This window comes from Antennarius striatus, chromosome 2 (genome assembly GCF_040054535.1).
Source record: "Antennarius striatus isolate MH-2024 chromosome 2, ASM4005453v1, whole genome shotgun sequence".
Taxonomy (NCBI): Eukaryota; Metazoa; Chordata; class Actinopteri; order Lophiiformes; family Antennariidae; genus Antennarius; species Antennarius striatus.
Genome location: NC_090777.1, coordinates 14,450,134 through 14,477,382, shown reverse-complemented (window position 1 = coordinate 14,477,382; position 27,249 = coordinate 14,450,134). Strand labels below are relative to the sequence as shown.

General features: G+C 40.8%; 1 protein-coding gene across 1 annotated transcript in view; it reads left to right on the top strand.

The window, feature by feature from the left end:
- The first annotated feature begins 554 nt into the window (after positions 1–554).
- The window catches only part of bsna (bassoon presynaptic cytomatrix protein a), an 88,345-nt gene continuing 61,650 nt past the window's right edge, over positions 555–27,249 (top strand). The window contains exons 1-3 of the mRNA XM_068342533.1: positions 555–1,217; positions 24,928–25,816; positions 26,222–26,562. Of these exons, the coding sequence (XP_068198634.1) occupies positions 555–1,217; positions 24,928–25,816; positions 26,222–26,562 (1,893 nt within the window). The remainder of the gene's footprint in view (positions 1,218–24,927; positions 25,817–26,221; positions 26,563–27,249) is intronic.

The window sequence follows — 27,249 nt, the reverse complement described above, 5'->3', positions numbered from 1 at the left end:
CAAACTGAAGCAAAATGCTTTTTGGAGGTGGGAGGAAGCCGGAGAACCCGGAGAGAGCCCACGCAGACACAGGGAGAGCATGCGAACTCTGCGATGAGCGGGACTTGAAACCGGCTCCGCCGTGTTGCAGTGAAGAGTAAATTAGCTTACACTCTGATCTGATAGCATAAAAACACATTTCAAGTGTGTTTTCACAGTAAAACACACACACTGTCTCATCATCCATCATTATCCATTCTTTGTATCAGATTTACTTTTATATTAATGCAAATAATTCCAGAGCATTAATCTGTTTATTGCAACGGGCACAACAACAGTTATGAAATGCTTGAAAGGTTAGAGTTCATTACATACATTGTAGAACCTTTTTTCTGTAATGTCTAAACTAGTCTTATAAAACTAAGTTCTAACTGGATGCTAATCAGTTTGGTTTTTTTTGCTTTATCTCTTTCAGGGGTTCTATGGGTCCAATGGGAAGCCCCAAGACAGGCATGCAACAGGGAGCAATGGGAGGAATGGGAGGAGCAGGAATGGGCGGAATAGGTGGAGGAGGAATGGGAGGAATAGGTGGAGGAGGAATGGGAGGAATAGGAGGAGGAATGGGTGGGATAGGCGGAGGAGGAAGTGGAGGAATAGGAGGAAGAGGTATGGGTGGGATGGGGGGAGCTGGTAGTACGGGAGGAATTGGAGGAGGAGGTATGGGTGGAATGGGAGGAGCTGGTGTAGGAGGTGGTACCATGGGAGGAATGGGAGGAGGAATGGGTGGAGGTGGAATAGGGTCCAGAGCTGGTGAGCCATACCGCCTAGCCACTCATGACAGTCCAGTTTCACCAAGACACATGCAGCCAAGCCAGGGACCAGGCATGGGCCATGGTCAAGGCATGGGTCACGGTCCAGCTGGGTCCAGCATGGGTGGCCATGGAGGTCAAAGTCCTGGTCAACATGCCTCCCGTCGAAACCTCCAAGTCGACTTCAGTGGTTCAGGGGGTTCCAGAATTGGTCTATCTCCTTCGGTGTCCCCTGACCGTGGAGTGACACCCACCTCACCTTACTCAGTGCCACAGATCGCACCGATGCCGAGCAGCAAACTGTGTCCAGTGTGCACCACCACAGAGCTGTCCAACCCACCGGCTGTACCTAACTACAACACCTGCACCCAGTGCAAGGCCACAGTCTGTAACCAATGTGGATTCAACCCAAACCCACATCTTACTGAGGTAGGTTGGTTGTGACCATGAGATGTATGCGTGATTCTTTATGCTTTTTTTGTTTGTTGTACATCATTTTTTGTTTTTTTTGGATTGGTTTTGTTTTTTATTTTTGCTGCATAAACAGAATCAATGCTGATGTTTAGTAAGGGACTAAGTACTGTATTTGGGAATGAATACAACGTAATCCTGTAGGCAGACAGAAAACACCTTAAATTAATGTTTAACATTTAAACGGCAGTGGCTAAGTGGTAGACCGGGTCGTCCAACTTTCCAAGATTGGCAGTTCGATTCCTGCTCCTGCCCAAAAGCACCCATAGTGTGAGCTGACAGTGGGAGGTGTCAGCTCAACTCTAGAACACTACTGAGGCGCCCTTGAGAAAGGCGCTTTACACGTTGCTCATTTGGGAGCTCCACAAAGAGGCTGTCTGCCACTGTAATCCCATTGCAGTTTACAGACCGCCTTGTGTGCAGTTGAGTTTATTACAGGGGCCTGTTCACATTAATATGCATGTGTGTGATTGATTGATTGATGCATTCTTTATTTCCCTTTGGGTATCACAACATTATATAAAATTTAAAAAAATAAAATAAAAATAAAATTAGACAACAAGACACAACTAATGTCCTAATCAGATCCAGCAGAGACAGACATTATAAACATGTTGTCTTGTCTGTTCCAAGGGTCAGCAGATAAGAAGAGAGATGGATCTCGAATTCTTTTGTGCTTTGCTGTTTTGTGACATAAAATTTTTTTAAAATGCACATTTGACCCGAACGGGATTTGATTGAAGTGAATGAATGAAGAAAATGAATCAGTGCAGAGAAAATGATGGAAGGAGTGAGCGAGATGGTTTCAGGCAAGAGAGACAAATGAGGTCATAAAAAGATGGGGAGAGACAGCGAGCATAGGGGGCTGTATGAAAAGGTAAAGTAAAAACCTGTAGCCTCTATTTCTATTAAAAAATAACAGAAATGTGAGACCATGTGTGTTTTTTGTATTTAATTCAAACAGTAAACTGCGTGTGTTATGTGTGTACAACATTAAACTGTGTATTATTTTTGTGTGTCTTTTTGCTGATCAGCGAGTGTAAAGACTCAGTAAGTGGCAGTAATTCTTTCCTGAGGCAACGCACTGAAAGAATCTCCCTTAATTTGCTGAAGCAAGGCGTTTGGATCACATTGCATGTGTGTGCGTGTGTGTGTGTGTGTGTGTGTGTGTGTGTGTGTGTGTGTGTGTGTGTGTGTGTGTGTGTGTGTGTGTGTGTGTGTGTGTGTGTGTGTGTGTGTGTGTGTGTGTGTGTGTGTGTGTGTGTCTTTGATTGACAAGAGGTTGACGGTTGTCTTTAGTGATGAGTTCAAACTATCTTGCCGGTGTCAAATAACTGATGACACATATCAAAATCTTGGTCTCCCTGGGCAAACTGGAAAGACAGAGAATCAAGAAAGCGTATATACAAACAGCCGGAGAACGAGGATGTGTCTGGTACACTCGTGTTGGCTTGCACTGATTCCCCATGATATCAGGTTCAGGGATATATCACCGCCAGACAAGGGCCTTGTTCAGACTGGTCGCCTGTGTCCGTTTTTTAGCCAGTCCCGATTGATCTCACATGTCTCGTGTGTAGTCCTAATCGGATTTTTGCGGGACGGATTTAAACCACATCTGGAGGTAGTTTCGTGTCAGATAGGGACAGAGGCGTCTGAACAGCTCCACACACTCCGATCAGATATGGTGGACCGTGATGTCATATTCGCGACGCGAGAGGAAGGCGCCAGAAGGAAGAGCGTCAAGCATTAGGGAGCGGTTAAAAACAGAGTCTGGTGTGTGTGTTTTCTCCACCTCTACCAGACGGTGATATCGCCAATACTCTAAGGTAACAAAACTTCCCGTTCGTCGTTGTTATTGTTGCCGCCATCGCAATTATATGACCTCACACATTACGCGCACTGAACCACGACTCCGCCCCAACCTCATTACTACAGCAACCTGTCAGATCAGCAGATAATGTGGGCCAGTCTGAACTGAGCCACATCACATTTGCACACTTGTAGAAACCAGTGTGAACAGTCATCCCCAAAAATCAGATATGGAATGAAATCGGGTATGCCAGCAGTCTGAACGGGGCCAAGATGATATGCTCTGATGGATTAAATGACTCAGATTTTGTTGTTGTGCTCCTGGGAGAGACCATAATCCTGATCTTTCATGTGTACCAGTGACATGATTTACTCCAAAGTACAGTACTATATCTTGATCACCAGCATTCTCTGCTAAACAATAGTACACAACCATTAATAACAATAATACTGATATACTATTTTGGTAACTGTGAAAATAAACCCATCTTTCATGACTTTTATGACTGTTTTGCACCAAAAATGAACAAATTAATATGACGTTCGGATAGTCTTGATGTGGTGCAGCTATAAAATCATATAAGGAGTCCCAACAGTCAGTCATCTTCTAAACCGCTTAATCAGCTAACGCAGGTCGTGGGGGAGCCGGTGCCTATCCCAGCAGTCTCAGGGCGTGAGGCGGGGGACACTCCGGGCACGACACCAGCGTACCGCGGAGCTACATAGAAACAATCATTCACACACACACTCACTCCTACGGGAAATTTGGGACCGGCCAATCAACCTGAAGCAAAATGCTTTTTGGAGGTGGGAGGAAGTCGGAGAACCCGGAGAGAGCCCACGCAGACACGGGGAGAGCATGCGAACTCTGCGATGAGCGGGACTCGAAACCGGCTCCGCCGTGTTGCAGTGAAGAGTAAATTAGCTTACACTCTGATCTGATAGCATAAAAACACAGTTCAAGTGTGTTTTCACAGTAAAACACACACACTGTCACACAGAGAGAGTATGCGAACTCTGCACAGAGCGGGACTCAAACCCGGGTCCGCTGTGTTGTGAGGCGGCAGCGCTAACCACTGCGCTTTCTAGAGTCCCAACATTTTACTGTAATTAGGAATCAAAATCAGAATTATAATTGTCAATGTCATAGATTTTTTTTTAATGTTCATGTGTTCTCATCAGTAAGGTTATAGTTCAACAGTGAGCAGTGAATTTTTATGGAAACTTCAACCTCAGTTCTGGTGGACATGCCAACACAAATGTGTCTGCATGTGCGTTTGTGTGTGCGTATGTGTGTGTGTGTGTGTGTGTGTGTGTGTGTGTGTGTGTGTGTGTGTGTGTGTGTGTGTGTGTGTGTGTGTGTGTGTGTGTGTGTGTGTGTGTGTGTGTGTGACAGAGAAAGAGACAGAAAGACAAAGGTCAAATCAGGACACTGCAGGTTATCAATGGTAAGTAATGCTCATCAGGTGGCAGGAATGAAAAGTTAATATGTGTCTGATCAGGTCTTGGACCACCGTTTATGTTAACACACAAAAAAATTACCAACAAGCGCTATCTTAAACACCCTCACGTAGCACACACACCGTACAGTTACCCCACTTGGCTCGAAGTAATCCAAGCAACAACCCTATCTAATAAATTAGGATGTTAATTAACTGAGAGAACCCAAGGGAGTTCTCTGTAGAACAAAATGGAAAACATTACGCAGGATGCAAAACAAAGCATCAACTCTAATCAACACTTTTAATTAACAAAGACAATCTGTATAAGAAAAAAACTAATTTCAAACAGACTTGACTGTGTGATATTTCCCACTCATGTACAAGTTTTTGATATTGCATCCTGATCAGTGTTAAAAAATCAAACACTGTCAGGTATGATGGTCTGCTAATCTGATTTTAAGAATTACATCATTTTCACTCAGAACATTTGTGAAAAACACTGACTTTTTTAGTATCATAGAGATGTGGATACAAATGTTTGTTGTTTGTGATGTTTTAAATAAAGAAAAATATTTAAAGTAAAAATATATAATGCATTAACAAATAAAGCAAAGACAAGAATCTCTTGTCAGCATGGGTATCCAGCATCGTTGTGTCTCAGTTAGGGATTAATACTTAAACTGTGTGTTATCATGTATTATCGCAGCTAATCAATGGACTGAGTGTCCTGGTAATTGAATAAGCAGCTCTTTAGCTGTTGCATCACTGTTTCCATTTGCATCAGACAGCATTTTGAAGACAGGCCTTTGCAAGCTTAAGCAATTTTGATGCTGTTCAATCTTGAATTACAGATTTATACTTTCACTCAGTTCCTTCATCCTTATTAAACTTTATCAATCAACAACAAAGCCCAAAGTTTGAGTTAATATTTTAAACTCCAAAATACCCAAAGGTAGCACAAATGAAATTTATAAACTTGTAAACTAATTAATCCCAGCTTCAGCCCTTTTATTTCATCCAAGAAAACCAACATGTAAACGTTATGGGGTGGTTGCCTCCGTGAGAGTGTGAAAGCAAACTTTGTGTACAATCACATGCTGAACAAACAGAAAAAAAATTCTCAGACAATGCACATCAGAACACAAAAGCAGCTGTAAGCAATGGAAAGCCAGACTATGTGATCCCTAAGCACCATCATAGAGTCAAACATAGGTCTAAATCTAGTCTGCACTTTATTGACTTGAACATGTCTCTTCCAGTAACCAATATGATGACACCAACAATTTTTATTATTCTTATTAATATTATCATTAACAAGAATATCTAGAGGATCTCAGGAAATTGGTAATCATGTGACACCATAAGCCAAACACATGGTATTTCCTCCATATGATCACACAAACTCTATTTTCTTCCATGTTCTGATGAAGGCCGCTATGTTTTTGTGTGTTTGTTGACTAGGGTGGAATAAAAGTCAGGAAGTTGAGAATAGTTGTTTCTGTTGACTATGTACATTTTGGTACTTGAAATTGGAGTTGTGGGCGGCACGGTGGCGCAGTGGTTAGCGCTGCCGCCTCACAACATGGTGGACCCGGGTTCGGGTCCCGCTCTGTGCAGAGTTCGCATGTTCTCCCCGTGGGCTCTCCAGCTTCCTCCCACCTCCAAAAGCATGCGCTTCAGGTTGATTGGCCATGCTTGTAGGAATGATGTGTGTGTGCATGGTTGTATGTCTTTGGGTGTGCACTGGCGTCGTGCCCAGATGTCCCCCGCCGCGATAGGCTCCAGCTCCCAGTGACCAGATACAGCAGTGGTACTCTGAGAAATGGGGTTGTTTCTTTTTAGTTTAGCACCATGGACCAAGCAGTGCATCTTCACTAAGAACTACTGGACCCAATATACTGCAAATTCCAGACTATTGAGTCCACCTGAATATAAACCACACCAACTACATTTTAAAAGAAAAAAACTTTGTACATACATAGGTAGCAACTTTCTATAAGCAGCAGATGTCGAGGTGTTGTAACATGAGATATTTACACTGAAAGATGCCACACAAGGAGATTTCTAAAAATTTTTAGTGACCACTTTTTATTGAGCAGTGCCTACAACACGCAATAAAACAACTCTGCAATCTCCAAAGTCCCACCATCAATTCATTGATGCCAAGCTTACGTGCAGCAGCTCTGTTTACTACTTTGACAGTAAGGTCAATTTCCTTTAACTTAAAATTAAGCGTCTTCCTTGGGGCAGTATGTCTTCCACCTGTCTCTCTCTGTGTCTTTTGCTTCCTGCTAGAGCACCCCCAGAGGCCGTTAGCCATTCATTATCTATTGATTAGCCACATCATTGTTTAAGCCACAAAGTTCAAAGCGTGTCAAAAAATTAGTTGCTTAGATGCCTGAATTTACGGTAATATTTCTGCCTTAGAGGGGAAATTAAGAAAATGGTTAGCATGACATTAAATGACCATTGTGACCTATTGATGAATAGTTTGATTAATATGATGTGTCGTTTTAACAAGTCTCCAGACTTTAAAAAAGAGCATATACCTACAGTATAAATGGAACAACTCCCATACACTGAATCCAAACCAAATTTTGAATCCAAACAGAATCTATTTAGCCACTGACATTTTTTCTAGTACAACCAGCTGGCATCCAGATCCTGGTTACTGTACACTGTGTGTGGTTTGTCTTGAGGTCTCAGTCATTATATCATTAAGTGTTTAGCAAACGATAATACTGTCCAATAAGATTGTCAAAGCACATTTGCAGTTAAAATATTGAGTCACTTTCCTTTTTTATCTGTATTCAAAAGTCAACTGTAAAATCCAGGAAGCATCTTTCCAAGACTGATAGACTACATCTTGGAATGAACAAATGTTTTTTTTCATTTCATGTTATTATAGATGATGTGCACTCAGTTTGTCTTCTTTAAAAAATAAACCCTGAATGTTGCAGGTCTTATTAATATGGATGAGGGAGATTCAAACGCCCACTCATCATGCACTTGCAGCTCATTTATATGAGCTGTTTCCTGAAAAAGCATATTTGGCAAAGATGTGGGCACAATAGTTAATGCTCATCACTGAATGCTGGCAATTGGAAGGGTTGTAGACTGTCACCTCTTCCAAATATTCTAGAATTCAGCAAAACCTTTTGATCATCAGCTCCGTCTCAAAAATATTTTGTCCACCCCAGCTGTTCAGTCACACCAAGCACTACATTTACATACAGCACCAATAACTGTAAATCTGGATACTTAAATAATCTCACTGGTTTCATTTCTTTTGTCTCAGCATCAACAAACAGATGCACAGTTCCAAAATGATTTAGGGAATATTTATCTTCCTTCAGGGCAGCACGGTGGTGCGGTGTGTATCGCTGTTGCCGCTCAACAGGGCGGGTCTGGGTACAAGTCCCGCTCTGTGCGGAGTTTGCATGTTTTTCCCTGTGTCTGCTTGGATTCTCTCCAGGTTCTCCGGCTTCCTCGCACCTTCAAAAACATGCACTTCAAGCCATTTAATTTCTCCCTTTTATGTGTTACTATGCTTTTGGGGCTTTTTGTAAAAACAGAACTTGTGTTCCAGCCAGAGCATATAAATTCCAAATCTGTTTTAAGCCACTGAAATTGGACGGACATGTCTGCATTCAGGAACTCAGAAATAATCATAATAAAATTTGAACATCTTAAGTGAATTTGGCTTGAAATTGAGTCAAACCAAATTTGAATCTGGACCCCAAGGAGCAGAGACTGATTAAAGTGGAAAAATCAACAGTTTATTAGCCAGGCTGAAAACGCAAGTGAGAAAAGAGAACCAAAAGCAGCAGAGCAAAAAAAAAAAAAAGAAAAAATCCATAAACTAGAAAAAAGGACAAGCAGCTGAGAGACAACCACGAACACTAAGATTACTGAACAGGACAGAACTATCTGGCACCGTCTTACAGAAAAAGCCAGGCCTTTTGAGATGAGGCTGATGAGCAGAGTGAGAACTGGTGTACCTTGTCAGGAGCCAGTCACACCCTCTGTCACAACCTGACCTGTCAAGAGAAAACGAGCTAAACACAAAAACAGACCTGCCGAGCATCGAAAAAGAACAGAACCATGATATAACTATTTTTTATACCAAAAACGTAGTGTGGAGTATGGAGTGGATGTGAAAATGCATCAGCCCTTGTTCAAGTTTTCCGTAAACCAGTGTGCTGGTGTGTACATCAGAAACAGACATAATGGTGAGGGATAATGTTGATGTTTCATGTTAACCTCATATGCTGAAGTAACATTCATTATTTCATTTAACATACTTTTTCATTTTATGTGCAGTTAAACTTCTTTTCATCAGTGACACAAATGCTTCGAGGCTCTCATCTAAAATGCCTGGGTGGTTAAGTAGAAATAGAATTATTTAACTATTGTGTCAACAAACCAACAATATTGTCACTGATATAAATGTAATTTAATTTAAAGTAAAATATACAGAACAGTAAATCGTTAGCTTTAAATTTGACAAAAACTCATTTATTTATACGAGCTCTTCTAAAACTTCCATGAGTTTTTAATAGCAGTGAAAGGATCTTTGTGAGGTGTTGTCAGTGCTATTCGTATTCCAACGACCATTGTCAAGACCAGTCAGGGATTAGATTTACTGTATATAGCACCATTCTGGACACTCAAAGCCGCTTTACCATGGATCCATTATTCATTCACTCCTTATTCGTACATGGTGATGGTGAGCTACATCAATAGCCACAGCTGCCCTGTGGCAGACTGAGGGAGGCGTGGCCGCAAATCCGCACCACCGGAACAATCACACACATTCACACACCAGTGGGTCCCTCACTGAGGGCAAGGAGGGTGAAGTGTCTTGCCCAAGGACACAATTACAAATGATTAGGCGGGAGTGGGAATCAAACCGCCGATCCTTGAATCATGGATCGACCTGTTCTACCACTGAACCACTGCTGCTACTTCTGTGAAGGAAAGGCTGTTCTTGTTGATGGCTGATCTTGTGGCCGCAATGAGGTCCAGAACCTCATCACGTGACGTTTTGGAATAAAATAGACATTTTGACATTTTCAAATTTCATTTTAATTGTCTGTTTTTGACAAATGATACGTTTTAACTCCCAGGAAGAACTTTTTTGTTTTCTCTCAGAGTGATTCTTTGCCGATGAAGGCAGATGACCCACGGAACATTTATTGAATTCCATCAAATTAAACAAACTAGCCACTGTTGTTAACACGGACTTGGTCCTGATTACCTGCAGCCATCTCATCATTGCCTCTCAGTCATTTGTCATCTAAGCTTTTTGGCAGCACATCTTCCTCCCTGTAGTCTGTTTGTTGTTCAACAGACTGCATACTAATTTTAGGCTCAGCGGGCTCATTGTGCGTGTATGTGTGTGTGTGTGTGTGTGTGTGTGTGTGTGTGTGTGTGTGTGTGTGTGCGTGTGCGTGTGTGTGTGTGTGTGTGTGTGTGTGTGTGTGCGTGTGTGAAAGAGAGAGGAGACAGCAAGAGTGCAAATCTGCACGCTTGATTAATTAGTTTACAGGTAAATCTGCAGATTATGCTCGTCTGTTCTCTCCCCTCAAATCTTGACACCTGCTCATCACACAGTATTTATATGAGTGCCTGCAACTTCAGTGTTCAGCAGCCAGTAACACACACAGAGTCTTTTTATAGAAATATTACAGATTACACTAAACAATTTTTTGGCTATACATTTTGTTTCGCATTATTTTCATGATGACTCATTTAATATTGTACATTTCTGCATATACAGAATATACGGGATTTATATTCTGTAAATACAGGATCAATCTATCTACCATCCGTCTTCTGACTGCTTCTGGTGCTGATGAAATTAAGATTAGGAACACATTGTAATTATGCACATATTATTTTTAAGTCCGACTTATTAATAAGCGAGTTGATTGAGACACAGTGAGATGAGATGAGACAAGATGTAGATTTGTCAAAGATTTGAGAGACAGATAGTGGAGGTGAGCACGTACAAGATAAGTGTATGTTATCACGCCCACTGATGTCTGCTTTGGAGAATATTCCAGTCCATTTCACATTTTAGTTCTTGCTCATCATGGCTAATTAAACCTTTAAGTGCTCCCACACCCGCAACCACAAAAAAACAGAATTATCATCATTGGTAGACTTTGCCTCTTTTGTGCTGGTGTCTTCAGGTCACACTTGAGACCGACGTTTATATTTATCACCGTAATGGTTATTTCCAATCTGAAGGACTAAGCTGACCTAAACGAGAGGGTATATCTTCATCATCACCGGCAGAGAAAAATGATTACAATTCAGTGTAAATCTCAACAATAATGTGAAATGCACTTTCCAAGCTGTGCTTGAGTTCTGTTCTTCTTTGAACTAAATGGAGCAAAGGCTTTTTCTTCCAGTATGTCATCCTTCTCTTTCATTTTGTCTCATTTTCAGAATGTTATTGTCGTATTTCTTCCTTCCTTCTTCTTTCCCTTCACTACCAACACCCTCAGCCTTTTATTGACCTTTCCGTCTGCTTCCCACTTTCTCCATCTGCAGATCTTCAGTTTGTCTCTTCCCTCCTTTCCGCAGCCTTCTGCCATGGATGGCTCTCCATGAGTGAGCGGTGAATCTAAAGCCCCAATGTCGGCATAAACTTCTGCCAAGCAGCACAAATCTTATTTGAAAGCCTCCAGTTGCTCTGACAGCTCAGTGGAAATGGGCTCCCACACCAACTCACATGTGGAGGCATTGACAGTACACCCAGGCACAAATTTAGATAGAACGAGAATGGTGGCCATGTTTTATATAATTACTACTTGTGTACACTGGCACCAATTCTCACATGAATAATGAATGCACCAGAAAAATAGAATACTTATGGTATGGATTCATATCTTTTAAAAACCACTGGTGGGCTTTTATCTAAAGATTCCTTACTCCACATCTGATATGTCAGTTTTTTGTATTGACAGATGATGGCTCCATAAACACATTCATTTGGAAAATTTGTTAAAAGTGATTGATTTGGTTAAGCACTATTCCATCATCTTGAAACGGCCTCACTAACACTCAGCTGCTCGCTGCCATGCATGTCTTTATCTGTTTGTCCTCCCTCATTTCAAACAGCCTTTTTATGTTGACTGTTAAAGTTTCATTATAGCTCAATGAGTGTAGATAACTAACTGGTGATGAAAGAAACATTTTTATCACCAGTACAGTCTCTGACTTACAAATATTTAAAATGTTGAGTGTGTTAAATACAGGATGTGGGTCTTGTGTCTGTCACTTCTAAGCGAAGGCCAGACCTTCCAGCAGTAACGTCACCGTCACTTGTATCATTGGATTAATTAAGATGCAATAGGAACACAATGAAAAAACTGCAGGGAGAGAAGTGTGTATGAATCATTCCTTACATCAAAGCAATGATGTTAAAGATACATTAAAAGTAACATTCAATACATGCTGTGTTCCCTACTTGTTAAGGCTAGTGTGTGTTATAGAACTATTAGTCTGTGAAAGTAACAGCGTCATGGCTACCTAGCCGTTATTTCCCTAAATTAGGTATGTCTTGGCAGTGGCTCAGTGGTAAAGCGGGCGGTAGAGCGGGTCGTTCTATGATTTAAGATCGGCAGTTCAATTCCCGCTCCCACCCCCCAAAAAAATACCCGGAGGTGAGCTGACAGTGGGAGGTGTCAGCTCACCTCCCGAGGCACCCTTGAGCAAGGTGATGTCCCCTTTACAAATTGCTCATTTGAGGCGCACCAAGAAGGAGCTGCCTGCCACTCTACCTCCCCTGCATACCTACAGGCCCCCTTGTGTGTGTGTGTGATACAGGGGCCTGTACTCACAAATATATATGTATGCATGCGTTTGAATCAGTAGCTAGAGTGTGCGTTCTTAATTTCCCTTTGGGGATCAAACCAGTATATAAAATTTAAAAAAAGAAAAAAAAATGTTCAAGAAAACTATAACCCACAGAAAATAAAATGCTTTTGCTATTGTCACTGAATGAGTTTTCAAATTGAACTGAAACCCAATAAATGCAGTACACAAAAATCAGTCCAAACACACAAGCAATGATTATCTGAAAACACAATTCAAAAGCTTATGTAAAAAATCAGGTACAAATTAAAGTACAAAATTAAGTCTAAATCCAAGAGAAACCAAAATGGAAATCCAGTAACATTCACATGCTAAAAATCTCTGATGAACTGGGGCAGACCAAGGACAGCACACCGTCTAAACACACAAGGGAGGAAAGGTAATGACAGACAGGTGAAGCCAGTCAGGGCAAGGCAGATAATCATACAAGAGGTGATGACACAGGGACAGGAAGTAGAGCATCTGAAATGAGAGACAAGTGGGTGTGTCAAAACAGGAAGCACTGACGACAAGAAAACAGAAACCAAATGTGATCATAATGACATATCAAGGCGTATTGACTATATGATGGTCCTATTCAAACTTCTGAATATTCACCATTGGTGCCTGTGCAGCAGATTTTATTTCGAGATAAGAAAAGGGTTGCTGTTGTTTGAAAACTATTGGCACCATGGGTTGAATCTGTCACATGGTCTATGATATCCCTCTTGTGTGCAAAGCTTGGTATGCAATGCCTTGCTTCAAACTGATAAATATAATATTGTAACCCAGTTGTAACTGGGTATTGTATTAGCCTGGCTAGAGTTATTGTGATATAGAACCAAATGCACACTAAGGATAGCTAGATAAAATTGGATGATGTAGAGTTTCACAAAAAAAAAAAAAAAACTAACGGCATGGGGAGGTGGGATTGAGAAAACCAAGAGAGGGGACAGCTTTGATGTGGTAAACTGTACAGGTTTAGATTACCAATACATAAAACAGCATGTGTTGTAAGTCACTTTGATTAAATTAATAACGTTGAAGGTCCAGCTCCTACCTGATCTGAAGTCAGGTATGGTACTGATGTATTTTAGAGTCTCTGTTCCTCTGGCTGAACAAATAAACTTTACTTTTGATGTGGTGGACAAAATGCACATTCTGGTGGACTACTGCTGCCAGACTCAATTTAACATATTTTATGACTAAGTTTTCATTCAAACTGGCTGCACAGTGAAGTGAATACTGAGAAGAGAGTCTCAAATGCAGAACATGAAAATGTCATTTGAAGAACGATAGTTTAATACTGAAGGTTGTACACTGGTGTGATAACATCGGCAGATCAACATGACAGATTAATTATGAACGGTCAGTTTACATACAAGAAATAGGACCTGAGTGAGCATTCCTCCAGCTCATAATGGTCATTAATCAAACAATTAAAATAGTCATTATATCCATCTGTAGTCTGCAGTCTGTGAAAGAGCTGCCTCTCCCTCATAATTTTTTTTTCTCTCACTTTTCTTCTTCAACTGTACCTCCAAGTGTGTCACCATCATCAGAACACATGGCTGAAACAGTTAATGTTATACAGTGAGTGTCAGCTGTACTTATAGCCTCCTAAAAGTTCTGCTCCTCTGCAGTCCACCTATTTACCTCACTTTGTAATATAATGGCTACAAACCAGCATGTGAAGGGCCAGGGAAAACCAAAAACCAGGAGAAGCTAGAAGAAAGTAGTTCTGTTCATTATGCATGCTTAGACATTTTTAACATGGGTAAGAAAACTAAAAGCATCGTAAAAATTCACATCAAATTACATTACATTAACAGGATATTTCTGGAATACAAGCATGAAGTACGATTTATAAGTTCTGCTGGCCAATTCATATTGCAGGCAAAAGAAGACAGTTTTCTTCTGCTTCTCACACTTGTGTGGAGATGATCAGGATGCAGTACACACCCCTCTGGATATAGCAGGATGGTGCAATCCAATCAACCAGCCCGATCTATTTATGAGTGAGGGATGCAGCTGCTCTTTTTCCCTGACTTTTTCCCTAGTTGCCTGGAGGATGGTGAGCTCTAAGGGACACAGACAAGGAAGTTATTAAAATTTCGGATTTAACACATAACAAGAGTTCACTTAACAGCATGCACTCAATCATGAAAAATAAAGTAAGTCTTTAAAAAATGCTTGTCTTGTATCCCTGTTAAATAAATTAAATTCATGGTGTGGCAGGTAGTTGCAGCCTTCACAAATGTTTAAACTTATCTCATGAGAAAATAAATAGATCGAGTTTGTTGAGAATAAAAAGGAGACAAGAAATTTTAAATTGCTGCCAAACTTCTTGCTGAACTAAGAAATTACTTGTGCATCGAAGTAATGTGTGACACATTTAAAATAGTAAATAAGTCAAATTCAATGACCTGTCGATCAGTTCAGTGTTTTCCATCATAGCAGCTTTACCACAATCTCTCATGACACGTTGATCTTTAATATACTCTCACTGCAGAACTAGCAACACCACTATCCTTGACTGTGGTCCTGCTTTAATCTGTACTAATTAGGCACACTTTCTTCTTCTTTTGTAGTTTTTGCTGCAATGGATATTTTTCTATTCCCCTTTTTCATTCATAGAGCTCGGAACTTTCTGTCGCTTTCTGTTATTTGCAACTTCCAGGCACCTTTACCCTGGTAATCTATTTGTGACACTCTTGGATGTTAATTGTTTTTAAACCTTAGCAGTGGGACATGGCTTTCGCCATGGAAACCAGGTCATCCACTTTAAATGTCATGCAAGCTATTAGTCCGTATTTTAATAGGTGCATGTTTTGATAGTGGCCTGATAGTTTGCCTGATGTGTTTCCGTGAGCAAGGTTCAGTGAAAATATTGTAGCATTAAGGTGGCAAAGACTGCTGGGAGTCACTGTGATAGCAACATAATTGTGTGGGTCACTGGGGTCCACTTACTCTATTTGCTAACAAAGAAATAAACACGCATGTACTGCCATGAAAAATGGGTGCAAAAGACATAGACAAGCAAGAATTTATAACTTCTGTTTTTTTGTTACTTCATTTTTGTCCTTGCAGATCTCCGTCCTTGCTCTGTGTCGTTTACTCCATCTTGAAATCCCCCAAAAATATTTCTGTTGAACAAGAAAGCTCCTAAAGAATTGTATACCAGACTGCCATCACTCACATATTGATTGTGTGTTTCATTTAAATGTAAGATGCACATGAATCCAGGAATTTCTTTTTGTGAAGGAGCCACTTTGCGACCAAATTTTCAAAGTATGATAACAAAGCTTGAAAGTCGCAATTGTTTTTTTGTACCTCATTGTCATGTGTACAAATGTTTTGGTATCGGCGTCTGGTCCTGGTACGACCACACTAGCCCAGTTGGGTCTGTGTCTAATAGCAGACCCAACTGAACATGCTGAGTTTGTGACCTCTGGTGAAGCAAAGGTGGTTTCTGTAGCCCAAAAGGTTCATTCACATTCTGTCATTCTCACCAAATAAGAAAAGGGTACTCAATCCACAGTTGAACATGGAGGACCACTCAAAGGTGGACTCAACCTTCACCCTGACCCGGATGACTGATTATCTGCAAAAGCACATGCAGCATGTTCAAACAGGAATGGATGATGGATGATTTTATTACTTCCTCTCGCCTTACCTTTCAAACATGTCTTCTTTTACCCTCTCCCCCTCCATATTTCAATTTCTTGTCCCCAGCTCTTATCTATACCCCTCTTTTCCTCTGTGCTTTTTATGCGTTTTTCACATTCAACTTCCAATGTGTGCACCATACCTTCTTCAAGTATGGTTGGTATCAGTTGAAGTGGGTTAGTACGGGAGAGAAACTGGAAAGACCTGGATTCTTTTTGCACATGAATTAACTATGTGGAGAGAAGGATGCAGAATTTTGAACAGCCAGGCAGGAGGCCCAGAGGAAGACCAAAGAGGATGAGGTTTATGGATGTAGTGAAAGAGGACATGAAGGTAGTTGGTGTGAGACAAGAGGATGCAGAAGACAGGGTTAGATGGAGGCAACTGATTTGCTGTGGCGACCCCTGAAGGGAAAAGCCGAAAGGAGAAGAAGAAGATGATTAACCATGCGGAGAAAGCAGCAGAGGGGCTGCAGCTGGGTTGGATTGGAAGAGAGAAGTCACATACACAGGATGGCATTGACACATACTTGCACACACACAACTGCAAACCCAGGAGCTGAAGCATTGGAATTTATAATGAGCTGTCTTAAATGATGAATGCCTATCTCTGGTGGTGACTGAGCCCTGATGAGGGATAGAGAGACAGCACCTGTGCTGAAAAAAGACCCAGTTTATACACAGTGATGAGTCCAGTTAAAGTAATCGCTTCATAGGCATGTCGACGTTACCCTCTTTTTGTAATTGGTTAAATTATGTGTCAGTGAGTCAGCCCCTGTCATCTGTCATCACATTCTATAACCCAAATTTTGGAAAGTTCAAAAGAAATTCATCTAAAGAAAATAAATAACTAACTGTGGCAGTGCAATTGTTCAAGTTTGGTTAAGTTTAGACTCCAAAAGAAGTTACATAATATTTAATGTTGCTGAGACAAGTCATAATTTGTAGAGAAGATAGGGTTGTTTAGGGACAGTGACTGAAATGACTAATGCTGCAGGTCACTTCAATCATACAACCCCCTAACAACTGAGACAAGCCAACGACACCTTCTCTTCACATCTCTGACACATTCATGTCCACACACTTTTGATAATCTGCCCATCATGAAACACTTGAAGAGGGACCCTATGTTAGCTTCTGTCACACATGCTCAGACCAAAAGGATATGAAGAACATGGAGATAAAAGGACAGAGAGCATTGACTGATAAAGGGCTAGCCAACTGACAGGGTTTTGTCCATGCATGATAAGACTATTTGAGGTGGAAGTGATACGAACCCTCATACCCCTGCAAACAGGTTGGCTCTATCTGAATGTCTAATTGCTTTATTTTTCTCTGTGGAAGAATACACACACTTTTTGTGTGTCCTCGACATTATGTCTCTGTTGGGGTTGCCAAAGTCATCAAAGGAGTCTAATCAAAGTAGAAAATTAAAATGTTAAATCAATTGATCATATACTGTGAGAAAGTCACTCTTTGCCTCTGAGATAAGTCTAAGAATGTCCAGTGTGCTTAACTGTTCATATTTATTTTAGTCTTTACCACAAACACACAAAAATGTGTGCGTATGTGTGTGTATCTTCTCCTTCTTTTCCTTTCGGCTTTTCCCTTCAGGGGTCGCCACAGTGAATCAGTTGCCTCCATCTAACCCTGTCTTCTACATCCTCTTCTCTCACACCAACTACCTTCATGTCCTCTTTCACTACATCCATAAACCTCCTCTTTGGTCTTCCTCTAGGCCTCCTGCCTGGCAGTTCAAAACTCAGCATCCTTCTACCAATATATTCACTATCTCTCCTCTGGACATGTCCAAACCATCTCAGTCTGGCCTCTCTGACTTTATCTCCAAAACTCTAACATGTGCTGTCCCTCTGATGTACTCATTCCCGATCCTATCCATCCCGGTCACTCCCAAAGAGTACCTCAGCATCACCTTATATTTCACACAAATATGAGCACACATTTGTACCTTAACCTGTGTAAAAAGTGACCAATAAACATTCAGTAGGAAAAAGCAGAGTGAACTGTTGAAACTGTAAACAATAGGAGATGAAAATATGAATTTATCTATAATCTCATTTGCATATGGAAACAAAATGAACCCATGAAAAGTTTAAATATACTATTTAAAACCTAGTTGCATTAACCAGATCATACAAACAGCCCAGTGCAAGTATTCTTTCCAAATACAACACAAAGTGCTATTTTTCAATATTCACTACAGTCGCTAAATGATTTAACCTAGAGCACAATGTTACTGCTTTGACCCACTGCAAACAAGATGCTTAGTCATGAAAAAATTAATCATAGTAAATTATTAGACCCAGACTTTAATCACAAGTTAGTTACACTCACACAAATCTATACACTGTATATATGTATATAAACACACTTCCTGTGGGAGATTCAAAGTGTACTTGACAGATGCAGGTTCCAAACACCTGCAAATCAATAGCCTCATTTGATTGAAGCGCATGAACATGCTGTAATGGTCAATGCACTTTAATGAGCAAAGCCCTGTTCTATAAATCTTCAGTAACTGAATGATTAAGTATGATAATACTCTAAATTTTCAAAATGCCATGTATGAATTTAGAAGGTTTATTGGGTATTTACATTTATTAAAGCTTGACTCCACATTATTAAATCCTTGAGTAGCTAATCTTTCACTGTGTTCTAATTATGTCAGAACAAGACTAGCATATCCTTACTTTTGAAACTGTGGTGTTTGTTTTTATATTGACACATCCATCTTTTTGATGGAAAGCAGCAGAAAGTTTACCTACCTTCTAATGACAGTATACATCTATAAAATTACAGCGTAACTGCAGTATTTGTATGCTGAGATTCTCAAAAATGATATTCATCTTATTTTGATGGCAAATATCCACACCTATATGTGGCAATGTTGTGATTTCAACTTCTTTTCACTGGAAAACAAAAATGTTTCTAAAATAAATCTTTGTATATCACAATAATTCAGGACAGAGCAATTCAGAACAATTCTTAGTTAAAAATTTAATGTAATGTTCTTTCTCTTTACTACTCAACCAAAACAATTCAACATATTTAATGTATTTCAGAGTTTGACTAAGATGTATTTTTTTATGTTCTTATTTGACACTCAATTTGTCTGTTAACAATATTACACAAAAACAACCAGGTGGATTGGTTGAAGAGTTCATTATACTGATCAACGTCAGACAGTATTTTCACAGTGACTCTTAAGACAGATGTGGTGGAGAGAATCTGGTAATGTGTCACAAAACAAAACATCGTTCAGAATCAGATAACATTATAAAACTGAAATATTGTAAATTATGTATTCTTTCCTCGCGGCCAAGTACCAATGGTACAAATGCTTTGTTGGATTATGGAGTAGGGTTATAATTTAATTAAATGGGCCCTACAGATGCTAAGTTTGTAATTATTGTCTTTTGAACAAGTTGAGAGACATTATCCCCTACCACTCTTTTTCTTAGTTGCCATGACAGTTGAGTGCATTACTTAAAAATAAGGAAATGTTACTATTTGATAAGCTAATGTACTGAATAAATGTTAGGGAAGAAAAATTATCAAGATGGTCAAGGTTATTCTAAAGGGCTGGAGAATGAATTAAGTAAATGGATGTTTTGGAAATGAAATCGGGGTGTGTGTGTGTGTGTGTGTGTGTGTGTGTGTGTGTGTGTGTGTGTGTGTGTGTGTGTGTGTGTGTGTGTGTGTGTGTGTGTGTGTGTGTGTGTGTGTGTGTGTGTGTGTGTGTGTGTGTGTGTGTGAGAGAGAGAGAGAATATGTGTGCATTTCTACAATTGGCTGTTGTGCTCAGTGAAATACTTCCAGGAAGGTTCTCGATCGATCTTAATCGGCCATAAGAACCTCTCAGTCACTGAGTGATGGTATTAGAACCTTAATGTCAGCATACATGTCATACAGGGACCCCACTGCTGAACTTGTCTATGTAGGAGGCATACTAAGAATGGGAAGATCATCTTCTGTCTTATGATAAAAACGTTTTGTTTTTTTAAAAAGAGGCAACAATATTGTTCCAGCATTTCAGGTTATTCTCAGTAAATTTACCAAAACAGTATATAAACATATTTCTTCAGTGTTTGTGAAATAATCTTGACCTTGAAGCACAAACCGCAGCAGAAGCTGACAATGGAATTGAAGAGAAAACCCCATGTCTCAATGTCTCACTATTGACCTTTTAAATAATTTACCCTTTACTGCCTCCTAGTGTTACGGATATATGATTTTTCTTATTTGTGCCAACAGCTTTGCACTGCTCCACAATGGAGAATAACCTGTGAAAAAGTGGACAATGCTAATCTGAGTCAAGTAAAGTCTGTGCTAAGTAGTGGAAATGCAGATTTTGTGCTGTTTTTTTTTTTTTTGCTGTCTAACTTGGAGCCATTCCCTGCCCTTCCCATCTTACTAATGACAGTTTGTAAATTTGTAATTTGTCACACCTCCACTTCCTAATATCTTATACTGAATTTATTTCCATCGGGATCAATAAAGTATCTCTGTCTCTCTTTGTGGCCTTCAACAAAACATCTCTTAATTAAGGACAGTATCTCTGATGATAAAGGAAATAGGAAACCACTTGTACTAAAAGCATCTGTACTCCTCTCTTCTCATGTTGACTCGACATAAAACTTTTATCCTAATCTTCATGATTGCAAAGAATCCTACTGTTGTATGTTTGTTGTCTTTCTGTGCCTCCTCTGTCTTGAGAGGCTTTGCATCAGGTTGATAGACAGTTCTATTAAGAGCTGGGCACCACGTCACGGTGTGGAGGTGTCTAAGGATTCTGTTATATATCTGTAAAGGAGTACCACTGCATGGGTGTGTATAGGAGTGTGTGTATGGAGTATATAGATATTTGAGAGCATCTCAAGCTAGACCACAGCATCAAACCACAGGCAGCCTGAATCACCTGCAGTGGCCTTCATTTTCTCATCGTTATGTTTGACATTTGTAGACAATGGCGGCTTAATTTAAGTTCACTTGGACGTGACACTCGTGAGCATGTTGTACTTGCATTTCTCTATTAGACCTTCGACCGTTGTTCCCCTCATTGAGGTGGACAGTAACAAATGTCAGTTATTATAGATTTTAGAAGCAGCTTTTATAGCCTAATTCTGTGCCTGCTGTTTCATCCCACTAGTAAATAGTGGGGGACTGTAGACAGCTCCAACTGTCATCATATAAAGTCTGAGAGAGTTTTTTTCTTTTTAACTATCTGAGGTCTTATTTTACATTAACAAAGGCATTAAACTTGTGTGCTTTTGCTCCCTTGAATTCACAATAGAAAAGAAAATGCCCAGGCAATTATAGGTTAAAAACAATGTGTTTCGTAGGAAGTTGGTATTGGTATATAGTTATGTTATTATTGTATAATCCTATCCCTGATGTTAGACAGATTTACTGTATCATCTTATGGTTAAGTGCTTAATATTGAAGCTGATAATTTGTTTTAGACTATAATGTATCATTGTACTAAAAAGATGGCTAAATTAAAGGAAAAACCACCATATGATGATTCAGAGTGGCGATGACACCTCCTTATGTGGAGGAGTCGATTAAATCTGTCGAGGTGCCCTTGAACAAGGTATTTATCTTTCAAATGGTCCGTGGAGTGCTGGCAGTTCAGGACGGTGGCTTCTTGCATGGGATAGTTTCCAACTTGTATGTGATGGTGGAGTAGTATGGTTGACAGCTGCCTGGAAATAAAGGCATTTTCAAAATTAAATATAAATGAGAGTGCTATTGGAGTATAGTTTCAAGTCATTATTGTGATCGGGAAAAGAAGAAATATATGCAGACAATATGAATCACACCTTGGGTTTTCTTTGTGTTCAGTTCTTGTAGAGTTTGAAGATTTGTGGTGTGAATATTTTACATTGACAGCTAGTAGCCATGTCTGTGAATAAGTGTGTACACTGTATGTTTGTCTGTGTGGGAGGAAAGCCCATCGTGTGTCTCTTTCTCCATGTTCTGATGACAACGCTCTATCCAAAGGTCTGTGTGTTTGCATCGGGTTTACAGGGAAGACATTGTGAGTGTGTGACTGAGATAAAGCCAAACCGTCAAAAGAGAAGGTGTAGAGTAGTAGTAATCCAGCCCACCTGTCAATTTTTAGAACTGTGTGTGGCCCACCAGTGAAATTTTTTTCCCACCTTCGTTCTAGACAAAGGTGAAGAAGGAATCTAATATCCCCTTTTTTAGATCATGGCCCTCCCACGTTCTCCATTCTCCTTTTTCTGTTTTCTCAATTGTAATAAAACATCACAGTCACGTTAAAGTTATAGTTACTATGAGTTCAAATATTGAGCTGCATTGTATGAGCTGTTATTTGACAACACTCAAACATGCTCAGTCTTTTTTTTAGTTGCTATCAATGTCTAGGGCTGTTAATTGTGTTATCTTTTCTCATTGTTAGCTATATCTATTTAGATTTTAGTGCTTCAAAGCAAAGCTGAAGTTGAGATTTCGTCAGAGCTTTGACATGTAAAACCAAATATACCTGCATCATGAACACCTCTGGAGGTGCATGTGTATAGGAAGACTGTTGAAGCAATCCCCAAGCAGCGTGATTCGTCCTCACCTGTTGACAGCAGGACTCAAGTATATAAAGGATTTGCTGCTCTGCTAATGATTAAGCTTGACATGGTGAACGCTGAAGAGCTGCTGGGAATAGAAAGCTGCTGATTCCTCACCCTCCTTCTTCAGGTCTCTCTGCTCTTTCTTGTTTCTTCATTCCTCTTTCTTTCTCTCTTTCCTCTTCAGTTTCTTGTGTGATTTAGCTTGTATAAGGCAGGGGGCTAGACAGGGGCTCATTAACATCAGCACTCCCCTCCTTTTCCTCCCTATCTACTTCTCTTCATCTCCCTCTCGCCATCTTCATCAGTTGTAATTATAGCGGCACAATGCAGTGGGAGGAGAATCCTGCACAGCAAAATTACACTTTCAAATCTCCTTTAGCTAATATAAAAGTGAGACCTGCATTTTTAACTTCATCAGACGGAGATCAGAAAAATGGGATTGAAGATGGAGCGAGGAAAATTTAGACAGTGTTTGGGAAAAAGGGGATGTGAAAAAGAGTCAAACAGAGGGAAGAGAAGCATAAGGGAGTAGAAAGGTAGCTGAAAAGGGAATATGCTATAGAGGAAAGGAGGATGTCAGGCTGTAACAGGGGCTCTAGCTGCTCTAGCTGCTGAGTTAACAAAACATGGGATCAGTAACGCTGTCAAGCCATAAAATGCCAGACAGCAAAGCAGGCTGGGAAAGCAAAATGGGAGGAATTGCTCAGTTAGTGTACATGACTGATGCAGCGTGTTTTTCCCTCCATGGGTTTTCTACATCCACCATCAAATTCATGGTGCCAATTTGTCCTGTGACACCACATAAAAAAAGGATGGATAGATGTTTCAGTTGTCAGCAGGTTGAATTATACAGTAACATTTGCGCACTGCATTATGGGAAGGAAAGGGGATGGGAGAAACACTGGCTGTACTTACTGACTGTGGTTGAGCCAAAATAGCATCATTTACGGAGGAAGGGTTGTTTTGGTTGTATGCAAGGCTACTATAAGAGTAAAATTACAAGAGCAGGGTGACACACTTTATAGCGTCAGGAGAAATTAGAGAGCCAAGCGAGGTCCGGAGACGAACCGCTGTCAGCTCTCATCTGGAAGAAGAAGAGGACAAGGAAGGGAGGAAGGACAAGAAGAGAAGGAGGACGGGTGATGTCTTTTTTGTTTCATATTCATTTCATGTGACTGTATGTGGCTCTTGTTGTATATGTTCATGTCATGCTTGTGTCCACTCTTGATTTCTGTGTGTGCGTGTGTGTGTGTGTGTGTGTGTGTGTGTGTGTGTGTGTGTGTGTGTGTGTGTGTGTGTGTGTGTGTGTGTCCATGAGCGTGTTATGCTTGTGGTTTTGGCTTTACAATCACTGCAACCAATTTGTGGTTGATTTACCTCTCTCTCCCCCTGTTTCTGGTTGATTACAATTATTCTCTCTGCAATTCTGTTTTTTACTGGAAGAAAAATGAACTGTATTTTTCATACAGCTATCTAAATACACTCTCCGTCACATGCAGCTCTGAAGTTGCCAGCACAAATGAAGGGTCGATGTAGTTGGAAGAAGGATGTTTATATATCGTCTGAGTCATTATAGGATTTAAACTGATCAGAACTACAGACAAATCAGAGCAATTGTTTTTTTTTTAAATCTTTTTTGTCCTGTTTGTTCAATTTTATTTGGTTCCAAGTTGCTGTGCTCATGCTGCTCTTTTCTTCTCACAGGGTGGTGATGTATTCATTGCTGTCTATCACTTATTTTTGTTGTACTGTGAATTTGATTATTTTGTAATTTGTTTTTTGCGAATAAATGTACCTTTAAAAATGAAAAAAATGAAATACTGAGCAGATTTTCATGAAACCTGATGGAATGATGATTTTTGTCCAGACAATCCCCATTAAATTTTGGAGTGGCACTGAACAAAGGGGCAGATCCAGCCTTTGAGCAGAATGTTCCGATCCAAACAAAAATCTGGACCCACAATATTTAAATGTTTAAATCCTATAATCATGAATCACGAGAAAGTGGTTTGATTTCAGATAAGGGTAATAGATTTTTTGAGAATGTTTTGGTCTTGGTTGAATTTGTGCTCTCCTGAATTCCATTCTCATTCCTCTTTAAAGCTACAAAAGACCTTTCTTTACAGACAGTATCATTCCAAACAAACATTCTTCAAATTTGCAGGATTTTATATTAACTCCAGGGGAGCTTCAAAGATGCAAAATCCATTGCAACATCGCATTTGATTGATGTTTATTGTTAAATAATAATAAACTTTTTTTTTGCCACTTGCAGGTCCAGGAATGGTTGTGTCTGAATTGTCAGATGCAGAGAGCTCTTGGCATTGACATGACTACTCCTCGCTCCAAGAGCCAACAACAGATTCACTCTCCATCCCACCAAGCCAAACCCATTGTCCAGCCTCAGCAGCCCACTACTCAGCCAGCCCACACACAGCAAGCAGCAGCTGCAGCACAACCCAAACCTTTGGCACAGAGTCAACCCATCCAGCAGCAGCAGCAGACTCAGCCCTACAGTCAGACTCAACCATACTCACAGTCCCAGCCATACTCCCAATTCCAGCAATACCCCCAGTCTCAGCCGCAGTCCCTTCCGACATCCCAGCCAGGAGCACAGACTCCTCATCATACCTCCCCAGGCCTACAGAGACACCAAGGCCCTGGTGGCCCACAGACTCAGACAAGGTCATCTCAACAAGGCATGCAGTATGACTCATACTCCAAGAGAGGTCCCGGAGCACCAGAAGCTGTTGGAAGTACCATGGGAGGCCACAGCCAGCTTGGAGGTCCACGGATTCCCCACCCTGGTGCTGTGCCCCTCCCTGGCCTTACCAAAGCTCCCTCTCAGCCTGATTTGGGTCGTGCTTCTCCAATGCACCAATCTATGACACGGCATCATGATCAGACAAGGAGCGCTGGCTCCTCCCCAGCCCACAGACCTCAGAGTCAGGCCCCTCCTCCCGCTCAGGATGGCCTGACCAAACTGTTTGGCTTTGGGGCATCACTTCTTAATCAGGCTAGCACTCTGATAAATGTTGACCCTCTACCCACTGCCTCCACACAGCCAGGCCCTGCTCGAGGCAAAGTGGTATTCAGTAATGCAACTCAAGACAACAAACAGCAACAACAAGGGACCCCTGTAGCCAAACAATTTGGTATGGGGGGCTCCTATCCACCAACTCAAATGGGTGTACCTTATGCTTCTAGTCAGGTGTTGGGTGCTCACGTACCCAACCAAATGGGTGGCCCTCGTGCACCAAGCCAAATAGGGGGTCCTCATGCGCCAAGCCAGATGGGTGGCCCTCATGCCCCCAGCCAAATGCGGGGTCCACAGGTACCTGGTCCAGTGGGGAGTCCCCATATAACCAGCCAAATGGGGGGTCCTCATGCACCCAGCCAAATGGGGGGTCATCATACACCCAGCCAAATGGGAGGTCCTCACCCACCCAGCCAAATGGGGGGTCATCATGCAATCAGCCAAATGGGGGGTCCTCATGCACCCAGCCAAATGGGGGGTCACCAGACATTAAGCGAAAAGGAAAACCCTTACCCACCTGTTCAAATGGGAGGCCCCCAAATGGATGGATCACATGCACCAACCCCAAAAGACCAGAACATGCAAGGTCAGCAAGGAATGTCACAAAAGCAGTCTCCTGCACATCGAAAAGAACAGCATGGACACCAAAATCAACAAGCCCCTGCTCATCTACAGAAAGCACCACTGAAGCAGGAGCAAAAAGAAGCTCCTGTTCCTCCCCCAGAGCCTCAGAAACCAAAAGAAAACTGTCCTCTTTGTAAAACAGAGCTGAACATTGGCAGCTCTGATCCACCCAACTACAACAGCTGTACGCAGTGTCAAAGTCAAGTGTGCAACCTGTGCGGCTTCAATCCAACGCCACATCTGGTGGAGGTAGGAGTGTTGTACACACATGCAGTTCAGTGCAAAGAAATTTGCATGGTGACAGATGCCTATGTATATTATGATGTGAATAAAATGTATTTCATTACATTTAATATTGAAGACATACACTCACATTCCAATCCATCTCTTCCTAGACAATCAATACTGTTCAGCACAATTAGAAAACAATATTCACTCCACAAGTGGTCCTTATATTGGCATTTATAGACCTATATATTATCACTTTCTACTACTTTTAAACTGTCTGTCGTGTTCTCTCTTTTATCCTATTTATTCTTCTATTTTACTCTTTACTTAACCTAGATGTGGATTCAGAAAGGCATCACTGTTATTATTTTTCAACACTTTTATTTGTAGAACGACTGATCCAGTATTGTATTACACCAAGCTCATAAATGGTCTTGAAGAGAGAAAAAAGTCACTACCTCATGCTATCTGCAAACTAACTGGTTTTTCTACAAAGCTGCTAATAAAAAGCCATAACAACTCTAATTCAAAATACCGTACCTTTGCTGCAAGGTATGAAGGTATAGTCTTCACGATTATTTTTAATCAAAGCATTTCAAGCCACTTTGTCTTTTTAAAATCACTCAAACTCCAAAAGTCTGTCATATGAGGTAAACTTCTAATTTTTTGTAGGGGGCTCATTTCACAGCAAAAAGACGAAGTAAGAGC